Genomic DNA, 24,387 nt, shown 5'->3' with positions numbered 1-24,387 from the left:
ACATAAATTAGAGCAGCAGGCAATAGGAAAATGCAAACCTGTCTCCGTAAAGTCACCCTTCGGGTCACCTTTAAAGAACTCTGAAATGGCTTTCAAGGGGCTGCGCCATGACTGGGAATCCACCTCATCAACTAAAATTAAAAGGCTGTTACTTCAGAGTCCTCCATAATAATATAATAGAGGTAGATATCTAAGTAAAGCACCCCCCTCCTCCCTCCCTCTCCCTCTCTCTCTCTTTCTCTCTCTCTCTCTCTCTCTCTCTCTCTCTCTCTCTCTCACACACACACACACACACACACACACACACACACACACACAGGTCATACAAGCTCAGTAACTATTAGAATCAGATTCCAGCCCCATGACCTCATTTCCCTCAAACCACGTCTGCCCTGAGCTTCAAAGGGCATAACCTCCTGCTGAACCCCATTAAGGAGAAAGTTCCTCTTCAAAGAAGGAAGCCCCCAATTGCCATTTCTGTGAAGCCAAGAACACATCACTGGGGGAAAATCCAGATAATTTAAGAAATTAAGCAGAGAATGGCACACTTTAAATGCTAGAAGACGAAATGTGATTGTCTACCAAATAAGGTAAACTTCAATGCACTTCAGGGCTTTGTCCCAAAATGGCCTGCTAGCCTTACTGAACCCCAGTGTTCCAGGCTGCCAACAGGGCAGGCCAAACTGGCAACAAAGGCCATTTCCCAAGAGACCCTCTCCCTCCAGGAAGTTGGGACAATGACAAAGCCATGTGTCACATGGGAGGAGTAGCTGTCATTTCCAGAAATTTGGAGTGTGTTCCACATGGGCACAAAGGCACCTCGAAGAAAATTATCACCTCCAACCCCATTGCCCACCCAAATTCTAGACCAACCCCAGTCACCTCACAAATGCTGAAATGTGTAACCAAGCAGTTTTAACAGTATTACATGGGAGAGCCCAAAGACTACTTGCTTCATCTCACTACTTAAGAAAAATAAAAATTTAAAAAGATATTTAGAGGGGCTCATGGGTGGCTCAGTCAGTTAAGTGTCCGACTTTGGCTCAGGTCATGATCTCACGGTTTGTGGGTTCGAGCCTCGCATTGGGCTCTGTGCTGACAGCTCAGAGCCTGGAGCCTGCTTCTGATTCTGTGTCTCCCTCTCTCTGCCCCTCCCCTGGGGCTCATGGTCTGTCTCTCTCTCTCTCTCTCAAAAAAAATAAATAAAAAGCATCAAAAAAAAATTTTTTTTAATTTAAAAAGACACTCAGAGCCATATTATTAAATAGGGGAAAGACCACTAGAGAAAGAAGAGGTCTGCCTGCTTATTAAGCAGGAGCTTCTCCTGTTTAGAGTATGGAGCAATAAAACAATTTAAGAAATTTAATTTTAAGTTCATGACCAAACTCAAAAGTAAAGTGCCTGCTGTGGCTCACGGCTGCCCCCATCTGGGGCAGGTGAATGTCAGCAGGGGGGCAGGATGCATATTCACCTCGTGGGCCCAGGACCCTCACTTCCAGTGGGGCCAGGCCGGCCTTGCTGCTGTCCACTGTGAAAGACTGCAAGATGCGAGCTCGGACACCGGAGCCCAGTCCGGGGCCAGCAATCTTGACCTTGCTAGGATCCACGACATCTTTCACTGGAACTCTGAAGGGACTGCCTGGAAAACAAGTCACAGGATTCTGAGCACGGGAGCCTTGCCTTGTGTGCACCCAGAATCACACTGCTGCTCTGCATGGGCCCTTGGTGGTTTGGACCTTAGTCAGTTCCCCCCACCTTGCTGTGTGTGCACCCATGTGCATCCACTCCATGCAGACACTGTGCCAGGTGCTGGGCCCAGAGTGGCTAATGGCCCTTGAGGAACCCACAATGTAGAAGGGCGAGGCACACAAGGCACTGTACTATCATATAACATGTTAAGGGCATGGACAAGCCCTGGTGGGGCACTTAGAAGGCAATGAGTCCAGTCTTCAGGAGGCCAGGGGAAGCTTTCCAGTGACATTGAAGCTGAGACATGAGAGTGAACAGATAGCATCCAGGGAAGCAGATGGAGAGGGGTTTTAAGCTGTGATGGGCATATGCAGAGGACTGGAGGTGAGGGGAAAGACAGGCTATTGAGGAAAATGAAGGAAGACAGCTGAGTGGTGGAAGAAAGAAGTGGAAAGGGCTATAGAGGCAGGGAGGCCTTTTGGCCCACATTCAATATTCTCTCCCCAAACAGCTCCCGAGGGCTTCCTGGAATCCTCCCCCAGCAACGTAGCCTGCTTGGTTCCCTGGTCATTGGGTGAACCCTTGCTTTCTCCCTGTCAGCTGTGGTCCTCTGACTCTTTGAAGGTATTGGTTTTAAAGACCAAGTTAACAGAAAATGCTGTGTGATCAGGATTTGCAAGACGAGCACTGAACAGAGAAGCCAGGGCTGGACCAGGGACCCTCATGGGATTCCCCCACCAAGGGGGACAGAGGAAGACCTCCTCAGAGCTGAGTCAGAAACGGGAGCCCCAATGGCTCTGGAATCATGCCCCCCTCTGGCTTCCAAGTCCATCACCGAGGGGCAGTGATATGCATCTCTTGCTGTGCGCAGAAGTCCTTGTGTTCCCCAAGAAGGCTGGCAAAATTAATGACTTCTAACTGCCACACAAACTCAGGTGTCTCTGCTTTGCATCCCCCCCCCAAATTTATCTGTTGTAGAATTAGGGGTGGTACATTACAAGATCACACAAAGAACAGAGACCTTGGCTTTTTAGCAATAGCTGGGTTTTGACGGCATCAAAGTTTTCAGCTAGCTGAAATAAATGGCTGACCCTGGCAAAGACAAACATCACCCTCCATGTTTGGGTTTAGGGAAACAAAAGGGAGCTTCAGTTTACAGAGAAACGGCTGAGAATTTCAGTGTCAGCAGGTGATGGCCATCGACTACCCCTGAGGCTGATCTCCAAGTCAGAGCCCCCACTGGAAGGTGTCTGAACTCTGCATGAGAGTAGCCAAGAACTAACAAAATGACTTTAGACCCGAGGTATGAGGTGGCAGATACCAAGCATTACCTGCCCCCCATGCTGTGCCCCAGGCAGACATCAAAAACCAATCACAGCAGCTCTTCTTCCTGATGCCCTTATCTCAGTTGATCCAGTTGATCTAAGAACCACCACCAACCGACCACAGCTGGCCCACCAGAGGAAACTAATAGGCCACAGCGGGTAAACTAATAACTCCACTACAGGTCTGTACCAGGCCAGGAAACACTGGACTATGTTTAACCAATCAGAATTCCCATGAGAGCAAATCAGAAGCTAGCAGGTATGTTTCACAGCTCAACACCATATGAGTTACCTTAGCTAAGCAGCCCAATACTAAGACAACTAACCAACACTTTCCTAAATAACTCTGCCTGGGAAGGGCCTGGGATCTGGGAAAAGCTGGTATTCAGCTCTGAGAGGCAACAGAGAGTCTGAAGCATGAAGACGTACCATCTACCTCTGGTAAGAAAATTCCAAGTGGGTCTCTCTTTATTGTAATTCTTAAAGATGGCTGTCTGCTTCATGCTCATGCATCAGCCACAGGGGTCCAAGCCTGCACCCTCTTCTGCAAGGGGAACTCCAAAGCTGATGGCATCCACCAGACCTTCCCAATAAAGTCAGAACGGTGTTGTTATCTCCACGACCAGGAGATTGTCTTCTCCACTGCTCCCTGCCTGGGTGATGATGTGGATACCTACCACATCATCTCTCCTGAGAACAGCCTTCCATCTGTTCTCTGTACTCTCCTCTACCATCCCCCCAACTGCAGAGCTGCAGAGCTCCAAAAGATACCCAAGGCTCTGCATTCTGTCACTGAGCCCTGTTCTTTCTTTGTAGCAGTTATCAGGAGAAGTCGCATAAACACCAGCCAGGATGTTCCCGGAGCTCAAGAGCTTTGACTGTCTTGTCCATGACTGAATGCGTCTTGACTAGTGCTTACAGGGATTTAGAAAGCTATGATCAGCTGCAAAGCCAAGTTTGAGGAGAAACTTACCAATTTAAGTTTCTTAAACTTAAAAAGACTTAAGCCTTCAAAGAAAATCTAAGCCTTCATAAAATTAAGGCTTAAATGAACATCTGAGGAGCATTAATTTGAGCTGAATGTCAATGCTTTCAGATCAACGTGAGAGGAAGAGTGAGTTTGAACGTGTGCACACGTTTGCATGTAATAAAGGAGGGAAACATACAGATTCAGGAAACTGTTTGGTCAATGCACACTCCACTTCCCTGGGAGTAAGTCGAAAACCTAAAAGTAAGCTCCTCAGCCTGGTCCTTCCCCTTCCGTCTCACCCTGGCTTATGACTTTTAGGGCAAGAATAATACTGACCAACCCAAGGCTCTTCCTGCCCCAGGAGTCTTGGGGGTAGGGTTCCAACCTCTTTCTCAACATATCTAAGCCAAGGCATAGGCTGACTCAGAGGCAGCCCCTAGAGTCCTTACCTGTGTCCACTCCATACCACAGTCACCTACCCATCTAGATCTGTGTTGAGTGGCAACTGTTTCATTAAATAAGCAGAAGCAGAACCTATGAAAATCCCTCCCCTGGAGCATGAAAGGTGGAGGGCCCTTTGCCACTTAAGTCATGTATTTCCTCATTGTTTCAATCATGTATAGCAGTGGTTCTCAACTAGGGATGATTTTGTCCCCAAATGGATACTTGGCAATATCTAGAGACATTTTTGGTTGTCACAAAATGAAGGGGGGTGGAATGCTACTCAATACCCTACAATGCACAGGACAGCCTTCCCACAACAAAGATTTATCCCACCCCCAACTTTTTATGTAATCTCATCAACCCAACATGGGACTCAACCTCACAACCCTGAGATCAAGAGCTGCATATACCACCTCCTGAGCCAGCCAGGCACCCAACAAACCCTGTTTTATAGCCAGTGCATATACTACATCATTAAATAGAAAAGAAATTAATAAATAAAAATTTGAGTCTGCGTGTCTCTTTTGGCTACCAGGACTGTCAATGAAAAACAGAAAGTAAGAAAACACGCCTAAGGTGCGTAAGAACCAACCATAGAATAAAATGGAGATTTTCAACGTTCTAAAAAAAAAAAAAATCAGCTTTCACTTAAATTAGGTCCTCCAACATGTGAGCAACCATTTGCAGTCAAAATGCCAAGTTGATGTGTTCTGCCATGTTACTGGTCCTCCTGGCAGGTGGGATATTCTTGGAGATGCAGCCATAAAGCAAATTCTCCCTTTGCAGCCACTGCAAATATCAGACTCTTTCTCCACTCAGAGATAAGCAAAACAAAACGTGCTTTCACGCGAAATCAATTGTTCTTTGGGTACCTTTCTGAGGGAAGCCTTACCAGGGATGTGGGCTCCTCCGTATGTGATGTTAACGTCATAGTCCCCTGGAGCAAAGGGGACGTACTCAGCGCTGCAGCTACCATCTTTGTTGTCTCTGCAGTTGATCTTCGACTCTGATGGGCCTTCGACAGTTATGCCAAGCCCACCAATTCCTGCCCCTCTGGAAAGTGTGGAGAAGAAAGCACAGTGGTACTAGTGGTTCATGCTAGTCTGCCTATTGTCAAAACTATTTAAAATCCCTCTATAAATGATCCCATGTAGCCAACCTGACTCAACTACTGTGACGCCTCTCACACAGAAGATTTCTCAACAGTATAAGACAGATTTAACCTCTCCTTTCCAATGCTTATTCTTCTTTTGATTAAAAAAAAATTTTTTTTTTTTTTTAATGCTTATATGGGGCGGGTGGGGAGAGAGAGAGACAGCAGGAGAGGGGCAGAGAGAGAGGGACAGAGTGAGGATCCCAAGCAGGCTCCACGCTGTCAGTGCAGAGCCTGACACAGGGCTCGAACTCACAAACCCATGAGATCATGACTTGAGCTAAAATCAAGAGTCAGATGCCCAAACAACTGAGCCGCCCAGGCGCCCCACAGGAGGCATACTTCTAATATCTCACCTAACTATGAGATTGGCTATATATATTTCTGCATTATCAAGTTAAGGAGCTTCCATCTAGTTCTGCTTTGCTCAGCAATTTTATGACTATCACCAGGAGCTTTCTGGTAACTTTTTGAGTACCAGACTCCATGACACATATGCAGAATACACCCGTAAAACTCAGAGCAGTTGAACTACCTAAACCTACTCTTTTTAGAGAGTCAACACACAGAGCCCAAGACCCTGCTTACCTAGTAACCACGGTGAAGACATTGGGTTTGTTGGTAAAGGCCTCTTTCAACCCAGGTCCTTGGGCTTGAACCCGAGATGGCTGGCAGCCTTCGGTTACGGCCACTTTGAAGGGACTATTTGGGACAGGTACATCATCGTAGGTCACCTCCACTACATGGAGACCTGTTCAAAAACAACAAACAGAAGCATATTTGTACAGGAGTCACCTATTTGTGGGAAATAACACTCTACTGCAGAGTTTCACCTAGTACCCATACCTACCTGCTATACCATGTTATTTGCAACAAGTGGTTAAAGAAATAGTACAACATCGGTATGATTTGATTCTTTTTAAATGCACTTGTTTATTTATGCTTTCTGTTCACCTGACAGACACATAACTCTCCCTCCCTGACACACATATGCACAAGGTCTCTCCTCCAAGCAAATATCACTACATCTGTATTCAAGTTAGTCATCTTAAATGTATTATCCTGATCTGGAAACACTCCATGCAGTCATTAGCCAAGAGACAAAGGGGGAATCCATGAAATAGAATATACATGCATTTACATAAAGAGATTGGAAGTATCTGCACCAAAATATTTATAGGAATCACATATCCAAGTAATGAGGATATATGGTACTTTTAATTTTTTACCTTTTTGTTATTTATCTAATTAAAAAATGTTTTTATTAATGTTTATTTTTGAGAGACAGAGTGTGAGTGGGTGAGGGGCAGAGGGAGAGGGAGACACAGGCTCTCGGCTCTGAGCTGTCAGCACAGAGCCCAGTGCGGGGCTCAAACCCATGAACCGCAAGATCATGACCTGAGCCAAAGTAGGACGCTTAACTAAGTCACCCAGGTGCCCCTCAAATTTTTAAATAATTTTAATATTCAAGAAATAAATTATGTAAAACAAACTCTACAAATGGGCAATACGCATGACATCACTCATAACCTGCTCGGGTGAGCCTGAGGCTAAACCTGGCCCAAGTGTCAACATATAAGGAGGCATTATAGGGGAGGGAGATTTCCACATGTCCCTGTCACTTTGTACATGCCTCTGCTGAGACAGGCCAGACGCATGAGGCAGGAGTCAACACCAGTCACCAAACGAAATGGCCCAGCACAGCTATGAACAAGGGTCATGTCCAAGGAGAAATCAACTCACCTTTCTCAAAGGGCGTGTACTCCACCTGGTAGGTCCCATCGGCATTGTCTGTGACGAAGCACTCGGTAGAGGCCCCTGAGGGGTTGGCGACATGGGCTTTGATGTGGTCACCCCCAACCTGTGTCAGGGGCCGTGAGTCAACCGTGAAGTCGGTGGTGGCCTCACGAAACACATCTGCAGAGCAATCACACAGATAAGAACGTCACCTATACCTGGGACCCAGGACCAAATCCAAGAACCAAGGTCCTTGCACTTTAGATACGTTAGGTCTAGTTTCAGTGACAGCAGACAACTGTTTTCTCTGACTCTCAAAATCAACAGTATTAATGACCACCTCCCCCTACCACCACCCTGCAAAAGCTGCTTCCTCCCGGGGTAGTCCGTGGAAGCCCCAGTGAGAACACAACCACTTGTACACTTTTTGGACAAAGGTGGGGTCTGGGGACAGGTTAAAGGACAAAGACAGATCTGCTCTGCAGCAAGTGTGGTATTAGCACCACATCTGAAACCTTTTCAATTCAGTGTCAAAAATGAAAGATCTTGAATTCCCACATAAAAATCACGGTTTTTAACTCTGCCAGAGAAACAGGAAAATCTGCAGGCAGTGCTGGGCCCTGTTCCCCACAGAGAAACGTGAGGGTCAGGCAGCAGAAATGCCATGTGCCCACTCCTTTGCCATGGTCCTTCTCTTCTGGATGCAGAGAGCACAGGTGAGTGTTTTCTTACACCCCACCTGGCCCCAGTGGGCATATGAGTTCAGAGCTCCACTCAGCTTCTGGGGACCCCTAAGTCCCAAGCTATTTTGCAGCTTCCCTCTCTTTATGAAACCTACCTTTTCCTTCTATTCCTGGCCCAAAGACTTTGACCCTGCTGGTGTCCACAGCGGGCTCCACCTTGACCCTGGCGGGGAAGTGGGGCACGAGCTCGCCTCCATACTTCATGGTCAGTGTGTACATGCCGGCGGTCAGGGGCACATAGGTCACCGCATAGGTGCCGTCTTTGTTGTTTTCAATACAGACTTCGGCTTTCGCTCCCGAGTCTGACACGGCTTCCAGGCCCAGGGCCCCGGGCCCTGCTTCTGAACAGTCAACACTCAGCAGCCCAGCTTCGCCCACTTTCCCATGCTGGAGACCTGGCCCCGAAGCCACGACTTTAGAGGGGTCGAAAGGCATTTCAATGTCGGCTTTGAAGGGAGAACCAGGTATATGGACCTCTTCAAAGAGAATGTTGACAAAGTACTCCCCGGGCTTTGTGGGCAGGTAGGAGACAGAGCACGTGCCATCGCCATTGTCAGAGCATTCAATTTTGGCCTCGCATGGGCCTTCCACGGTGAGGCCCAAACCTCCGGTGCCCGCTCCTTTGGTGTCGATGGTGAACTCCGCGGGCTTGCCCACGAGACCACCTTCAAGGCCAGGACCATGGGCCTTCACCTATTTGAACAGAGAATAAAAGTCGAACTGCGCCTGATGCTGGAGTGGCTGCTCAGCCAGCACCACCTCACACCCCAGCCTGCAATCAGGCCTCTCAGCTGAGTGGCCCTTCTCCCTGGGGCCTAACTCATGTCACACAGACCCGAGTTGGAGCCACGGTGCAATCCAGGCTGCAGATGGCTACCAAAGGGAGACACGGCTGCAAGCTCAGTCAACACTGAAAGCTATAGCACCGAGGCGTGGCCCTCTGAAGCCCGGCATGTGACTTCCACTCTGCCATGCCCAGCATTCCCGAACCACAGGGCTGGAGGTGGAGACTAACAAACACACGCGGGGCTGAACGCTTGTAGCATGGTTTTATGGGCCTCCCTATTGCTTGGAAGGCTACACCTCCCTCAACAAACTCCACATAATAAAAAACTGCAGTGGTGGATACCTGTCCTTCTACATTTGTCCAAACCCATAGAATGTAGACCACCAAGAGTGAACCCTTGTGCAAACTACGGATTTGGGGTGAACAGGATGTCAGCGTAGGTCCGTCAGTTAGAACAAACGTAGAACTCTGCTGGGTGATGGTAATAATGGGGAGGCTGTGCACATGCAGGCACAGGAGGTATGAGGGAAATCTCTGTACCCTCCTCTCAATTCTACTAGGAACCTAAAACTGCTCTAAAAACAAAAATCTAATAAAATTTTTAATTTATTTATTAAAAAATTTTTTTTGAAGGTTTATTTTTCAGACAGAGAGAGAGAGAGAGAGAATTTGAACGGGAGAGGGGCAGAGAGAGAGAGAGGGAGAGAAAGAACCCCAAGCAGGCTCTGTGTTGTCAGTGCAGAGCCTGACACAGGGCTTGATCCCACAAACCATGAGATTGTGACCTGGGCCGAGGTCAAGAGTCAGATGCCTAATTGACTGAGCCACCCAGGTGCCCCACTCATATATTTTTATATTGTATTATACAGCTTCTGCAGGGTGAGCTCACTCTGCATGCTGGACGCTGGCCTCCACCCACACTATCTCACCTCACCCATTCAGGCTCACCCGTTATTATGCTAGCAAATGAAGGGCTAGAACCCAGGGACAAGGCCCTCACCGAAGCCTCACCACCAGAGACAGAGAGAGAAGACGAGCAGTGGGAAGGATGGCAAGCTGCCCACGTGACCCCCCCACCCCTCCCTGGCCAAGGCTGAACTATAGGACAGAAAACTTCCGTCAGTCGTTGAGAATGGACTTTCCTCAGAAAATGATTTTCTAAAGGTCTTTGTCAAGCAGGATCGGTGAAGGACCACAGTGTTATATTTGACAACAGGAGACACATCCTGGTACAAAAACACAAGCTAACCTTGGTGGGATCTGGTGGCAGTGAGGCCTCTACCGTGTAGGGGCTCCCAGGCACGGGGTGTCCATCGTAGGTGACGTCTACAGCGTAGAGCCCCTCCTCGCGAGGGATGAACTTGGCTGTGCTGCTCTCCCGGCCCACCACGGGCGCCACCAGACACGGCACGACCTTCCTCGAGGGGCTCAGGATCGTCACATCCAGCTTCCCCTGGCCTCCTGCCCCGTTTGTGTCAATGGCGAACTCCTGGCCCTTCCCGACTTCGACTCCTGGAAAAGGGGAACATGCCAAAGTGATGAGCTGACCCTTTTCAGCAACAAGAACAACCGAGAGCAAAAAACTGACAGTTCCTTGGACATGAGGTGTTATCTCAGCCCAGGCAACAAGCAGTGGCTGATATCGAGGACAAGAAGCAAGACTGAGTAGGGATAATCAGCATGTACCTGGACAATAACCAGTACAAGAACAATTATTAATTAATGATGATATTGATAACAATGATAGCTGACACGTACTGAATGCACTCTACACCCTGGCACATCATCTCATTTAATTTTTACCACAACCCCATGGGGTATTTGTCAGTGATGGCTTTAACACATGGGAAAACTGAGTCTCAGAGAGGTTAAGGAATGTGTACAGGGTGACACCCAGCAGACCAGAAAGGTGGGACTCAAACATAAATTTACCTGATCTCACAATGTGATCTGCTGACTGGTAAATTATAATCTGACACTGTCCTCTACTTACTTCAGGTGTTAACTTTATATCAAAACATTCCCATAGGCCAATGTTTTATTTACTAACTCTTGGCAGCAAATTTAGTCCTACAGCCAACAAGGCAAAAGTCACAGAGCTGGCCGGTGCAGGGGCACTGAGGCGAGTCTGAGGAAGTGACTCTCTGTACTGCGCTGATATCTGAAAGTTCTCTCCAAAGCAGGTCCACAGAAAACCCATGTGCTGTATTTGACAAAAACAGGGGAACGACTTTGAACCCAAAGGAAAGCACTTGGGAGCACAGGGCCTCCGCCACAAGCCAGGGAATTCCTGACTCTGGAGCCTCAGAGCGCCATGGCCCAAAGGCTTTTCTAATCGCCATTGTGCTTTGCCTGGTCTGCAATTGAAGCCCTAAGTGTCTTAGAGAAAAAGCAACAATGAGGAGACACATGAAAAGGACTGGACAGTGACGATTCATATGCTCAGAGCTGGCTGCCCTCCAGGGACAAAGCCAGCATCCATTTCTTGCTTCAGAGACCCCAGAGCTGGGAGGTGGCTCATGTATTTGGGTCACAGGTCAGTGAAGGCGCTCATGAACGGTCCACTGAGACCAAAGAGGCCTGCCTTGGGGGGGTATGCGCTGAGCCCCACGTGACCCTGAAATCAGGTGAATGTGTGCCACTGAGGCATGGCCGGGTTGCAGCCACACAGCAGCTCATGCCAACAAGGGGACATAGGTGTGCATGTTCTCCTGGATGCAGTGCTGATGTCAAAAGGCAGGCTGAAGACACACGGGTATGGCAGAATAATTTTAATGCAAAATAAACATTGTCAAATGTTTTCTGCTGGCACATATGCACATATAGATGCAGAGAGAAGGTCTGGAAGGATAAAAACTGAACTGAAAACTCTGGTTAACCTAAGGGAGAAAAAAAGGTAGCAGAGTGGAGTTTACTCTCAACTGTGATGTTTTTTAGATGAAAGTGGATTTATGCATTGCTTGTATAAAAAAATAATTCTATGATTACGTGTTGAACTTCTGAAGATGAGTGATAACAACATCAGTGTTCACATTATACTATGGTCTTTACTTTTGTATGTTTGGAATTTTCCCTAATAAAATAAATTGAAACATTTTAAAATAAATGAAATGAGTTTGTACTGATAAGATACCTACCAAGCTAAAGGAATACTGGGATGGGGCTGGAGGGATGTATCATACTTGTGGTTTCTGAGCGCCAGGGAGTTGGCTTTTATGCTAGACTGTCTACCCTCATGTGGATTCCATGGCCAAGGACAACTAGCACAGTAGAAACTCACCAGAAATCAATGTGTCCCAACTTCTCTATGTAATGAAAGCTTCCCACTGCGAGGCCAGCAGTTACGGAGGCCTGGCTATATGCCAGCCCCTGAATCAGGAGCTCTTACTTAACTTTCAAAATATTCCTGTGAATGTCAGTATTCTTGATCTCCCCTCCCCGACTCTAAAAATGAGAAGACCGAGGATTGGTGAAGTCACAGAGGTCAGGAGGGTTACAGAGCTATCCTACAGCATGGCCCCAATCCACACCCAAGTCTGTCCCACTGCAAAGTCTCTTAAGGCAGAATGTTTCTCTGCAAACTGTCCTTTGAAGGGAATCTAATTGGCAGCCCCAGTTGATGGTCTTCAGTGACCTGCCCCCCCTTCATCCACACACTTACTGTTTTCCAGCCCATTAATTTTTATCTTGCTCAGATCCAGTGGAGCAGCCACGCCCACGGCGAAAGGGCTTTTAGGGATGGGGTCGCCACCGTAGGTAACCAGAACCTGCATATTGCCCTGGAACGAGAGGAAACAGAGTGCACCTTTGGGCACCAACATCTAACTTGCTGTTTAAACCTGCCTTCCAGATCCTTCATTCTTCCAGGGACACAGGGCACTTGACTCCAGTAGATTTAGAGACATCACAGATATAGGGGTGCCTGGGTGACTTAGTCAGTTAAGCGTCCAACTCTTGGTTTTGGCTCAGGTCATGATCTCATGGTTTGTGAGTTCGAGCCCTGCATCAGGCTATGTGCTGACAGCATGGAGTCTGCTTGGGATTCTCTCTCCCCTCTCTCTCTCTGCCCCTCCCCCTCTCACATTCCCTCTCTTCCTCTCTCTCTCAAAAATAAATCAATAAACTTAAAAAAAAAAAAAAAAAGAAAGAAACAGCACAGATACGTTTCTTTAAGCTTCCAGCACCACGGCAAGAACAAGCGAGAAAGATAAAACCAGAGCAGCTTATAACAACAGGGACGACTTAATAAGCCTACTGTGCTCTGTGCTTTTAAGCATTTCCTTGACTCAATCTCCAAACAGTCCAAAGGGGTGGTTTCCCACTGTCATCTCCATTTTTTCAGGAAAGGAAACTATAGCTCAGGGAGGTAGAGTCACATGCCCCAAATCACATACCTGGTAAGTGTGAGAGTCGGACCTCCACCCACAGCACCCAGACCAGTGTCCCAGCTGCTCTGCCACATTACCTCCACCCAGCACACACCTGACTATGGCCATGGAGAAAGCTGCTGGGTATGGGGGCCTCTAACTGAACAAAATCAGCTTTTTCTACATTCTGGAAATCAATTTCAGGCCACCAGATGGTGAAAGGGATTTGCAGACTGGAGTTATTCTAGGACCACCGTGTAGTCTCGAAACTCCATCTATGTCAAGGAAAGAAAGAAAAGTTGCAAGTGCAGAGGGGACCACATCTGTGGGTTTGGCAGGCCCCTTGCTAGTAGGCCAGGGGTCATGGGAGCACAGTACGACCATATGTGCCACGGATGTTCTCCTCCGGCCAGTCCTGGCCCACTCACGTCGGGCTTCCCCTCCCCAGTCAGCTAAGCAACCCCTGCCCCCCCGCCCAACCAAGACTCCATGAAAGCCCATGGCTGTCCCAGTAGATTAAGATCTCCCTCACCTTAAACATCCAGGCATAACATAAGAGGACGTGGAGGAAATCTGGGGGCTCACCAGAATTTAGGCTCTGCTGAAAGCTGTCACTGATCAAGTGTTAAAAGGGTGTAGCTTTTGGCCTATATATATTTTCTCACATTGCTTATAATAATAAAAAAGGGGGGAAGAAGCCAAGAAAGAAATTGATTGCCATCATTGAAGGAGGGAGGATTGATCCTCCAGGATTTATTAGCACTGCAAACACACTAACTGGCCCCCTGCCTCAAGGGTGTAACATTTCGTGGTAAAATGTACACAGGTCAGATCCAACAGAGCTGAGAGCCAGCCCAGGGACAGGAAAGGTCTCCTCTCTGTAATGAGGAAGGCAGGGAGTGATCCATTACTTCAGCCACCATGGCAATTTCACCACACCAGCTCTTCCCAAGCTTCAATGTGCCCACAAGTCCCTAAATCCTTGAGGGCTAGGCCTCACAGCTAACCAGAGGTCATGGAAAAACTTCCTTCCCCACCAGCCCCTATAAGTCTTCTCATTGCGTCTCTGGTGCACCACACGAGGAGGAAAAATCCTCTTTCAATTAAGCCTACCCATCCCGTAAAAGAAAGTGTGTTCAGGGGTGCCTGGGTGGCTCAGTTGGTTGAGTGTCCAACTTCAGCCCAGGTCATGATCTCACGGCTTATGAGTTTAAGCCCCGCATGGGGCTCGCCGCTGTCAGTGCAGAGCCGGCTTTGGATTCTCTGTCCTCACTCTCTGCCTCTCCCCTGCTTATACACTCTCTCTCAAAAATGAATAAACATTAAAAAAAAAAAAAAAGTGTTCTCATTACCAGTAATAAAACAAAACAAAACAAAACAAAACAAAACAAAACAAAACAAAAACCCAGGAAATTAACTCAACCTCAAATAACTTAACAAGGGGGAGGAAGAGATCTGAAGAGATTTACCACCTGCAAGGGCCTGTAGCATTTTAAGGTTTCCTGTGAGGCCTGGCCAAGGAACAACCAGAGAGAGTAGTGATGTCAGGAATGTGTGAGCAGTGACCACTGGTGCATTTCACAAAGACCTTGCTGACTGCAGGTCAGTTTTATTTTCTCCCCTATGTGCCTCTGAGACCTTAATCCTACCCTGCACAGCACATGAACACAAGACTCTGACTTGCGAGCTCAGGTGAGGACAGGACCAAGTGAGCTCCCCACAGCCCCCTCCTCCAGAGACCTCCAGAACAGGTAGGGCCTGTCATCCTGTGAGGCTCAGTGAACTCACAGGGTCTCCTCAAGGCACCCACCGTACGTACGTGGAGTTTTTGATTCCCAGTGGCTTCTGACCTAGAAGGTCATGGAGCCGTTGCCACCAGCTTCTCAAAGCACTTGCTCTATGGGAGGGAGTATGGGTGAGAAACTGAAGGCTTTTGGGGACGCAGCCATCCAAAAGCACAGAAGGCAAACTCCCTGGGAGAATATGGCATTGTGTCTTCTCCTTCCTAAGAAATCAAGCCTTTGTCTGACCTTTGGAGGATCCTCAAGCCCCAGTCCAACAAGGACACTCCACCAAGGCAAAAGGAGCTCTGATCACCACCTTCCGACGAGACCATGGCTGGTCTGCTGCAGGGAGGCATCACTCAGAGACCCTGCAGGGGACAGTAGTAGCCCGCAGGTGGCAGGGAGCAGGGAGCCAGCAATCAGGTGGGGCCACAGCTCCTCATACAGCACAGCCTGCATTCTGAGGGCGACAGCTCACCCTGGGCTAGAACCCACCGCTGTCTCTTCACACACACCAAACAACTACACTTCTGGAAAGTTCCAGTCTGATATTCCCTAAAACCACCATAAGAAGGTGCACCTGTGGGCCTCAGTCTTCAAAGTGCGCTCCCTGCCTCCATGTTGGGCACGGCCTTCTGGGCTGACCCAGGCTTCTTAACCACATCCAAGGGCACGGCTCAAGAGGCAAGCTTATTTAACCTAATCTGGAGCTGTACGCTGCTCTTCAGAAAAGAGAGATCAAAGGCAAATGAGGATGCTTGGCCCCACTCTTGTGCAAAGTTCTTATGTTGTCTCTGCTTGTGAGGAGAGGCTCTATTTTGTGTATTCACGCTTTAAGGCATAAATCCATGCAGAGAACATAGAGCACCAGGCCCTATGCTCAAGACTGGGAATGGAAAGATATATATGCTTGTATATATATGACATGATATCCCATCCTTGGGGAACTCACAGACCAAGAGAAGAAATACAATCTGTTTCCTTTGCCACAGAGAAATTGGCTAAACTGCAAGTTGCCCAAATAAAGGAATGGCAAACCTTGCTCTAAACACCAAACCGGGACCAGAGAAGAACCATGTGAGCCGTTCACATCGGAGGCAGTGACACACCAAGCCTCTGCCAGGCTCCTTAAGACACATGATAGGCAGCATCTGAACAAATAGCTCCAAATGGCCACTGAGCCTGCAATACCCCTCAAACCTACTGTCATCCAGAACTGGATGACTTTGACCTTGGGGTGACTTTGAAGAAGTCTCCCCCTCTAGCCTCCACCCTTGCCCCAACTGGTAGCTGGGGCTTCTAGGGCAACAGGTTCTTAAGTCTCTTCTGAGGGTGCAGGTCAAAACCTGACTCTGTCTTAATGTCTGCAACTTACTTTGTGGCAGCTGAGCCAAAACCCAGAAAGGTTTATACATACAGGATAAAGCAAGAGTCTCAGAATGTTCTAGAAGAGTCTAAGTAAGACCTTGTGACCTTTCCAGTGTGCATGGCCATGTGTTCTGGTACCTTCTCCTAAGCAATGTGGAGAATTGGCAATAAGGATGATGTCAAGCTGGTGCTCCCAATGGTGAGGCTCCCAGCAGCCCTCTGAAGCATCAGTAGGAAAAGAATTACCCATTTAGCACTTAGCAGCCCGCTGAGTAAAGGGTATTCTACCTACGAAAGTATTAATTTTACCACCACTAATAATGAACCCCTCATTAAGGTAAAAACAAAAACCACAGGGAGAACATCTGGAGATAAGAGGCCACATCTATATTGCAGCACATGAGAACTCACCCAGAGGACCCCTCTCACTGCCAGGGAGGCTCTCAGAGTAAAGATTTCATCTCCTAGGATGTGTAGCCCCCAGCGCAAGGGGACACCTAAGTCACCCCCCAATCCTCACTGTACCTCTCATTCCTTCCCACGAGACTCTAGGCAGCTCCTCCCTGAGAGGGCCAAGCAAGAGTGATGCTTCTCAGGTGGCGTTTCTGCAGAAAGCATCATCCCTGTTCTCCCACAAAGGGTACCTCACACAGGGGGACTGTTTTCCTCAGGAAAGAAGAAATCTGAGAGGTTTGAATGACCGTGTAGAACACTATGCATAAGTAGTAAAATCCAGGCTTTTTCTGAGGGTTATCTGTTCCTCAGACCCCAGAAGTGTGGCCAGGGAGTGAAATTTTGAACAAGTTAACATGAATGCATACACAGAGAGAGTGTTTCCTTGGTGCTTCCTGCCTAAAATAATCAGAGCCAAGTGGCCTGGATGGTCAGATCCTGTCTGTGTTCCTGAATTTTGTCAAAGGGAACAATCTGGGGCCCTAAATATACTATTTCGGGGCTGAGGAACTAAAGGCTGAATTCTCTTTGAGAGAGACCCACTACACCACCTTGTAAAAGGGCCAGCAAGGAAAAACAGAGTCATGGCCATTCCTTCCCCTGTGAGTAATTAAGAAAAGACTAAAGGAAAGGCAGCTGGTAAGGATGAGCGATGTGTGTGAAATAAGAGGGAGATACTAGGTGCTGAATTCCAAGAGCTCACAGTTTCCCTGCTAAAACCCAAAATGGACGTGGGAGATTGGGATGGGGAGATACGGGCTAGCTTCCTGCTTGTTCTTAGGGAAACCTTCAGGTCCTCCTCACAGAACCAACCAGGCCTTTTGCCAGAACCTCCCAGAGAGGCTCAGAATGACAGGCGTGAGAAGCTGCAGCCCACAGAGGAGCACTACAACAGAGCACAGATCACACCCTTGGTGTCCAAAGTACCCAGCACAGCACTGAGGGGGAAAGGGCCTGGGTGGGGGGCCAGGGGACAAGGGAATGGGAAGAACCCTACCTGCTGGGTGGGTGTGTATTTAACGGTGTGAGAGTAGTCGTAATTGTCGATGATGTCCAAATCCTTCACGGCGTCTCCAGGAAGGGGGCTGCTGAACTGCACATTCAGTGGGGCCTTTCCAGCCCCTTTGGTATAGACAGTGAAGTGGGTCGGTTTCCCATTTTCCACACCTGGAAGGATATACTGCGAAGTGGGGAGACAGGCCTGGTTGGAGTGGTTTCACTTTTACAACCAGTCTGACGGGTTCCTCAGCACCAGCTCTACCAAAGCAGCCAGCGACACGGGCTGGTGCTCGGCCACTGCCAACAGCTTGGGCAGGAGCACTGTCCCGACAGACACCTGCCTTTGGTGAAGAAGAGTCCCTCAAGGTCCCTGGACCAAACATGTCCATTGCCACCGGCCTGTAGAAGGCCTCCGGGAGCCGTCTTACCTGCTTTGCTGAGCCCTGGGCCTTCTGCCTTCACTTTGCTGGCATCATGGGAAGGGTCAACCTTCACTCTGAAAGGGCTGGCGGGGATTTCCTGTAGGGGAGACACTGTCTCAGTAGGAAAGTCCCTGAAGCGTCTGCCAGAGCTTAGCCTTCTGCCCAACATGAAGGGGGAGACCTCTGTGACTCTGGTGGGTGGTGGTGAGCAAACTTCTGTCACCATGGGCCAAGCCTTGCAATCTAGCCTCAGGTAGGGGCCAACAGGTGTCACTTACGAATGCCTGGATCCCTACATCACAGGCTTTGACCTGCTTACTGCACAGCTAAGGGAAGGTTTCCCACAAATGAATCTGAAAACTCTGAGCCTTTAACAAAAAAGGTTGAGTACTTAGAATGTAAGAAATACTACCAAGAATAAAACCCAAACAATAACATATGGATGGGGTCACAGGGAAGGAAATGTCCTCCAGGTACAGCTCAGAGCTAAGGTTTGGGGAATGCAAGGAGCTGATCAGAAATAGAATGGCTATAATTCTTCAAAAAGAAAGTTGCAGGGGTGCCTGCATGGCTCAGTCAGTTGAGCATCTGACTTCGGGTCAGGTTGTGATCTCCAGGTTCATGAGTTCGAGCCCCACATCAGGCTCAGTGCTGTCAGAGTGGAGCCTGCTTTGGATCCTCTGTCCCCTTCTCTCTCTGCCCCTCTCCCTCTTGTACCCTCTCTCAAAAATAAACATTTTTTAAAAAACTAAAGAAGAATGTTGCAGATTATCAGAATAAAGGCAGAACAGTTTAACTGGCTGAAGTTAATTCAAGACCAACACCTTCAGGCACCTTCTCTTAAGATTCCAATCTTTACATGAGGTTAATATGAATCATCGGGAGTCCACTATTCCCTATGTTAGGTACCACTTGCCTTATCCTCATGATCACATGTAAATAGGAACTCTATTTGAAAGTTCAAAGCTCCTCTCCCTACAAAAGTTTGAGGGCCAAAACCTTTGCTTCAAAGAGGATGAAGTAGAACACTTCTAGAAGTTCATTACATTTCAGTCAAAAACTTGATGAATGTTTATAACAAACCAGTCTCCTTCCAGAGAGCCCTGCTGTAACCACTGAATGCGCTGTGCCTCACTTTGGTTAGAAAGTAGTAAAAACTTAATTCTGGGGTTATTTTTTTTTCCTTCATGGTTTTAAGGAACCAGAGAGGAAAACTATTAAGCAGAATTCTCAAGACAATGCCCTATTGCTAAAAAAAAAAAAAAAAAAAAAAAAGAAAAGGAAATATGCATACAGGTGGCCAGAAAGAACCCAGGCCCAAACACACACCTGAGATGCAAAGAGAACTTTGATAGTGTATCGCCCAGCAGCAGGAGGCACATATTTGACCGTAAACGTGTCGTTGGCGTTGTGAATAATGTCAAAGTCCACGTCTTCCTCATCCTCACTTAACACCCGGGCATCACATTTAATGCCAACGCTGACATCACCTGGAACAGACCAGCTTATGAGCGCACCAGCGTACAAGAAACAGCATGTCCCATGCAATCGCTTCCAGCTCAGCTCACCTAACGCCCCAGAAAATCAATTGGGAAGCTTCCAGTAACAAACCTGACAAAGGGATGGTGCTAAGTCAGGGATTTGGAGACGGGATGGAAGATTAGCAAAGATATGACCAAGAAACTGACACAGAGGCTCATTAGGTGAACAATTACCTATTCAGGTGCACTATCTCTTGGCTCAAAGTTCACTGCTTTTCAAACATTATGAAAAGAATGTTCTTCCTCAAGAAGCAACAATGACTGCACCAGGGGAAGCCCCCTCTCACCTTCCCCAGCCTCGGTACAGTCCACTGTGAAATGAGTAGGCTCATTTGCCTTCAGTCCACTTCGCTCCACGCCTGGCCCAAACACCTTGACCTTCTGGGGATGACTACCCTGCCCGATATTGACCTAAAGAGGACATGGGAGAAAGTTATAACCAAGTTTTCCTGCACTTGGATCCAGTGACACGTTGTTAGTTAACATTGTTAGAAATAGTTTTGTTGGACAATCTAGAGTACTCTGCCCTTCAAACTACTCCATCTGTCAAGGTCCACCAAGGATGTATCTCCTTGACCATCCAGCATACAGCTCAGACCTGCCACAGGACTTGGCTTTTTCATACAATGGCCAGGATTCTGTCTCACAACCTACCCTGTAGGGGCTGTGAGGGATGTTCACACCTCCCCAGACCACGGCAATGGTGTGCTTGATGGCCTTAACCGGGGTGTACGAGCAGGCATACGTGCCATCCATTCGGCTCTTCATCTGGATGTCAATGGGCTGGCCTTCCCCATCCTGCAAAAGAGCAGAGGCTAAGAACAGAAACTGGCCCCTCACACTGTCTTCATCAAACAGGGTCACCATGGCTTCCCAAGACAATCAAGTCACCACCCATCCAACAAATCTTCACGGAACAACTATGATATGCCACATTCTCACAATGCAATCACCACAAGTGATAAAATACTGCCTGCTTTTATTTGTTTTTAATAAAAGCAAATGACCCAAAAATAAAGCCATGGCCACTCAATACTTCTTCATTTTAATTCCGGCATTTAAATCCTTGGGCCAAATTCAATTAAGTTAGATAAATATATTTAATAAATTCTAGTTTACAAACCTCCTATCATGGACTAGGTAGCTTCAGCCACACTGAAGGACATTTACAAGGAAATCTGAAATCAAGCCTTGTTTCCAAGGAATACAAAACCCAAAGATGAGAAAATCACCTTGCTTTACATATTAGAATCTCATTTAATCCTCACATAACCCCATGAGATAAATATTCGTGTTATTCCCAAGGTGTGGATGAGTGAACTGAGGGTCAGATGAACTGAGCAACTTGCCACTATAGTGACAGATCTTGTCACCTGACAGTTATCTGCACAGGTGGCCCCTGGAAACTTACCTGAGCAAATATCTTTAAGGGAGCTTTTCCGGCATCCTTAGGATCCACAGTGAACTCAGCCAGGTTGTTGACAATGCAGCCAGATTTCTCCAAACCTGGTCCGTAAGCTTGGACCTGGAGCAAAGGGCCAATAATAATTCTCCTTCTGTGCCATGCCCCAACAATGCCCCTACATAATGACCAGTGACCACCAGGGAATGAGACAAGAACAAAACAACCCGTGTCTGGCTTCACAGTACCTACGTAACAGGATGGATATGGAAGAAAAATGCTCTAGCAGGCTGTAACTCAAAAATTATAAATAGTATCTTTAACCTCCCAGGAGGAAGAAAATTCTCAAAACCCAGGCCCCAAACTAGCCTGGGGCTCCTTGCCTTATTCTGAGCTGACATAGAGAACTTCTAGTGACCAGGACATGGACCTCCAGCCATGCCCAGTTTCAGTGTTCTCACTTTGACAGGGGCTCAGAACCTTCACCACAGACATTCCAAAAGTTTGCAGCTCCCAGGGAAGAAAAAAGACCAGCAATTGGCCAAAGAGGGATAGCAACTAGTCCAGACCGACATCAGCCTACAAACAGCTGCCCGGGTGGGCCACAATAGCACACATGGGAGTGTGGAAGCTTCCACCTGGCCGCCAGGCTGCCTCAGACTTGATGTTTATCAGCCTCCTCAGAGTTTGACAGAAGCTCTTAGAAACACTGCTCCAATTTAAGAGAAGGGAGCTGGGGAGAAAAAAGCATGTTTAATTTATGAAGAACAGCTTCTGCAGCCCCCTGGATGGGCCAGCCACTGGGCTAAGGACTGTCCTCATGTATGTTAGATCCCCTGAATCATCCCAGAAATCCTAGGAAACAGACGCTACTATCATTCCCATTTTATAGAGAAAGGATCAAGAGTCAGAGGGGGCGCCTGCGCGGCTCAGTTGGTTAAACGCCCAACTTCGGCTCAGGTCATGATCTCACGGTTTGTGAGTTCAAGCCCCGCATCGGGCTCTGTGCTGACAGCTCAGAGCCTGGAGCCTGCTTTGGATCCTGTGTCTCCCTCTCTCTCTGCCAGTCCCCTGCTCATGCTCTGTTTCTCTCTCTCTCTTAAAAATAAATAAAAACATTTAAAAAAAAAGAGAGAGAGAGAGAGAGAGAGACATAAGTGACTTGCCCGGCATTAAGAAAGTACTAAGTGGTATTACCAGGGTCCCAGCTCAGACCACTGTCCTTCCTAAACTCTCAGTGGCTCCTCTCTGCCATCCCTCAACATGTCTCTGGATACCATAGAGAGGGTCAGGAGCCAGGAAGAGAGCACAGAAACATAACAAATAGACTCACCAGATCTGGGTTGTAGTCTCCTGCAGCTGGATGGATGAAGGCCATGTACGGGCTGTCCTTGATGTCCTCATCATCACACATGATGTGAACGGCATATTCGCCAGGCTCCTTGGGCCAGTACTTGACGTCACATGAGCCATCATTCTGGTCGTCATACTCAATCTTTGCCTGGGAGGGACCTTCGATGGCAAACCCTGGGGGATGGGGTGAGAAGGACCCCTGGTTACATGGTGGAAAGAACCTATTCTATGTTACTACCAACTCACTCCCTCAAACCCAAGTATCAGCCAGAAGACTGAAATCTGTGCCCCTTTCCTACAAAAACAAGCCCACTGAGCCTTTACAAGAGGTGGAAGGGCTGGATTTTATACTATGCTTTTCGTTTTTCTTTTAAACATCATCTAATAAGGAAGGTCAACCAAAACCTTAAATCAATGCCCACCCTTTGCCCCACCAAATCCTCTTCCGGGTTTTCATCTGAAGGAAATAATCAAGGATATGTGTAAACAAAGGTACTAAGTATATGTACTCAGCATTGTGTCTTTAAGAAAACCATGGAAATAACAGGAAAGCCCAATGGTAGACGTATCCATGCAATGGAAGTCCAAAGAAGCCATGGAAAATCAAGACATGGCCTATATTTATCTGAGGTACAAGATACAAAGATTACCCCTAGATATTTTTTGTGGCATATCAATATTTAGGTGTGAATGTACAGAAAAAACGTCTAGAAGGATATGCCAAAAGGTTTAATATCATACCAAAACACTCATTATCCCTCTAGAAGGAAACACTAAAGGTGATTTCTTATTTTTTCTGGTTTGCTTATTTTTACTACCTAAAACACATAGTCACCAAACTATGGCCAGTGGGCCAAACTGACCTAGTACCTGTTTTTGTAAATAAGGCTTTGCTGGAACACAGCCGCATTCCTTCAATTCTATATTTTCTATGGCTGCTTTTGTGCTACAACTGCAGACTTAAACAGTTACAGCCGGGAGAATACGGCCCACAATACTAAAACATTTCCTATCTCATTCTTTATAGAGCAGGTTTGGTGACCACTGATCTAAAGTGATTCTATTTACATCAGATATGTATTTAAAATCGGGGTGCCTGGGTGGCTCAGTCAGTTGAGCATCTGAGTCTTGACTTTGGCTCAGGTCATGATATCGCAGTTAGTAGGTTTGAGCCCCACATCAAACTCTGCTCTGACAGTGTACAGTCTGCTTGGGATCATCTCTCTCCCCCTCTCTCTCCCCCTATCTCTGCCTCTCTCTCTCTCTCTCAAAATAAATAAGTAAACTAAAAAATAATAATAAAATAAGTAAAATAAAATATACTCTGTTATGCTCCGAAGAATATTTATTCCCCAAATTTCAAATTTCAGCAAAATTTATTCATTCATCTAAACTAAGAATTCAGGCAACAATTACTTGCAGAGTGCCTATTATGTTCCAAGCGCTGTTTCAAGCACAACATCTGTAGAAAACCTCTGTCCTTGGAATTAATGAAGAGGCAGAGGGCAACTTGAAGGGCAAGAGGAAAATGAAAATCCCAATCCCACAGCCATATCCAGAGCTGGCCACGGATGGTCAGGAGGCAAGGGGGCTAAGGGTAGTGAAGCTTGGAGGAGGACTCAACTCTCAGCCTGACATTGGGACCAGGCCTCATGTAATCTCAGCTTTCCAGAAGCCGCTGGCCAGCTGCTTCCACCTACCCAAAGACCCCACTTCAGAGCCAACGGACTCTACCACAAAGTCTGCCGACCGCCCGACAATCCCACCGTGGAGGCCAGGGCCCCATGCACGAACTTTCTGCATGCCTGCTTCAGGGCCAACTTGAACTTCAAAGGGGCTAAGAGAAAAGG

General features: G+C 47.5%; 1 protein-coding gene across 4 annotated transcripts in view; it reads right to left on the bottom strand.

The window, feature by feature from the left end:
• Window positions 1–24,387, bottom strand: part of FLNB (filamin B) — a 143,427-nt gene that overhangs the window by 39,277 nt on the left and 79,763 nt on the right. For 2 of the 4 annotated variants that reach the window (XM_015538545.2, XM_007084399.2), the window contains exons 11-26: window positions 24,238–24,374; window positions 22,518–22,711; window positions 21,194–21,307; window positions 20,437–20,580; window positions 20,070–20,193; window positions 19,571–19,731; window positions 18,248–18,338; window positions 17,818–17,987; window positions 12,510–12,627; window positions 10,098–10,360; window positions 8,157–8,754; window positions 7,325–7,498; window positions 6,170–6,332; window positions 5,321–5,481; window positions 1,472–1,639; window positions 39–131 (exon numbers count right to left, since the gene is read on the bottom strand). In XM_015538545.2, the coding sequence (XP_015394031.1) occupies window positions 39–131; window positions 1,472–1,639; window positions 5,321–5,481; window positions 6,170–6,332; window positions 7,325–7,498; window positions 8,157–8,754; window positions 10,098–10,360; window positions 12,510–12,627; window positions 17,818–17,987; window positions 18,248–18,338; window positions 19,571–19,731; window positions 20,070–20,193; window positions 20,437–20,580; window positions 21,194–21,307; window positions 22,518–22,711; window positions 24,238–24,374 (2,873 nt within the window). The remainder of the gene's footprint in view (window positions 1–38; window positions 132–1,471; window positions 1,640–5,320; window positions 5,482–6,169; window positions 6,333–7,324; window positions 7,499–8,156; window positions 8,755–10,097; window positions 10,361–12,509; window positions 12,628–17,817; window positions 17,988–18,247; window positions 18,339–19,570; window positions 19,732–20,069; window positions 20,194–20,436; window positions 20,581–21,193; window positions 21,308–22,517; window positions 22,712–24,237; window positions 24,375–24,387) is intronic. The other 2 variants (XM_007084400.2, XM_007084401.2) reach the window with 1 other exon arrangement.

This window comes from Panthera tigris, chromosome A2 (assembly GCF_018350195.1).
Source record: "Panthera tigris isolate Pti1 chromosome A2, P.tigris_Pti1_mat1.1, whole genome shotgun sequence".
In the NCBI taxonomy this organism is placed as follows: Eukaryota; Metazoa; Chordata; class Mammalia; order Carnivora; family Felidae; genus Panthera; species Panthera tigris.
This window is presented reverse-complemented; position numbering and strand designations above follow the sequence as displayed.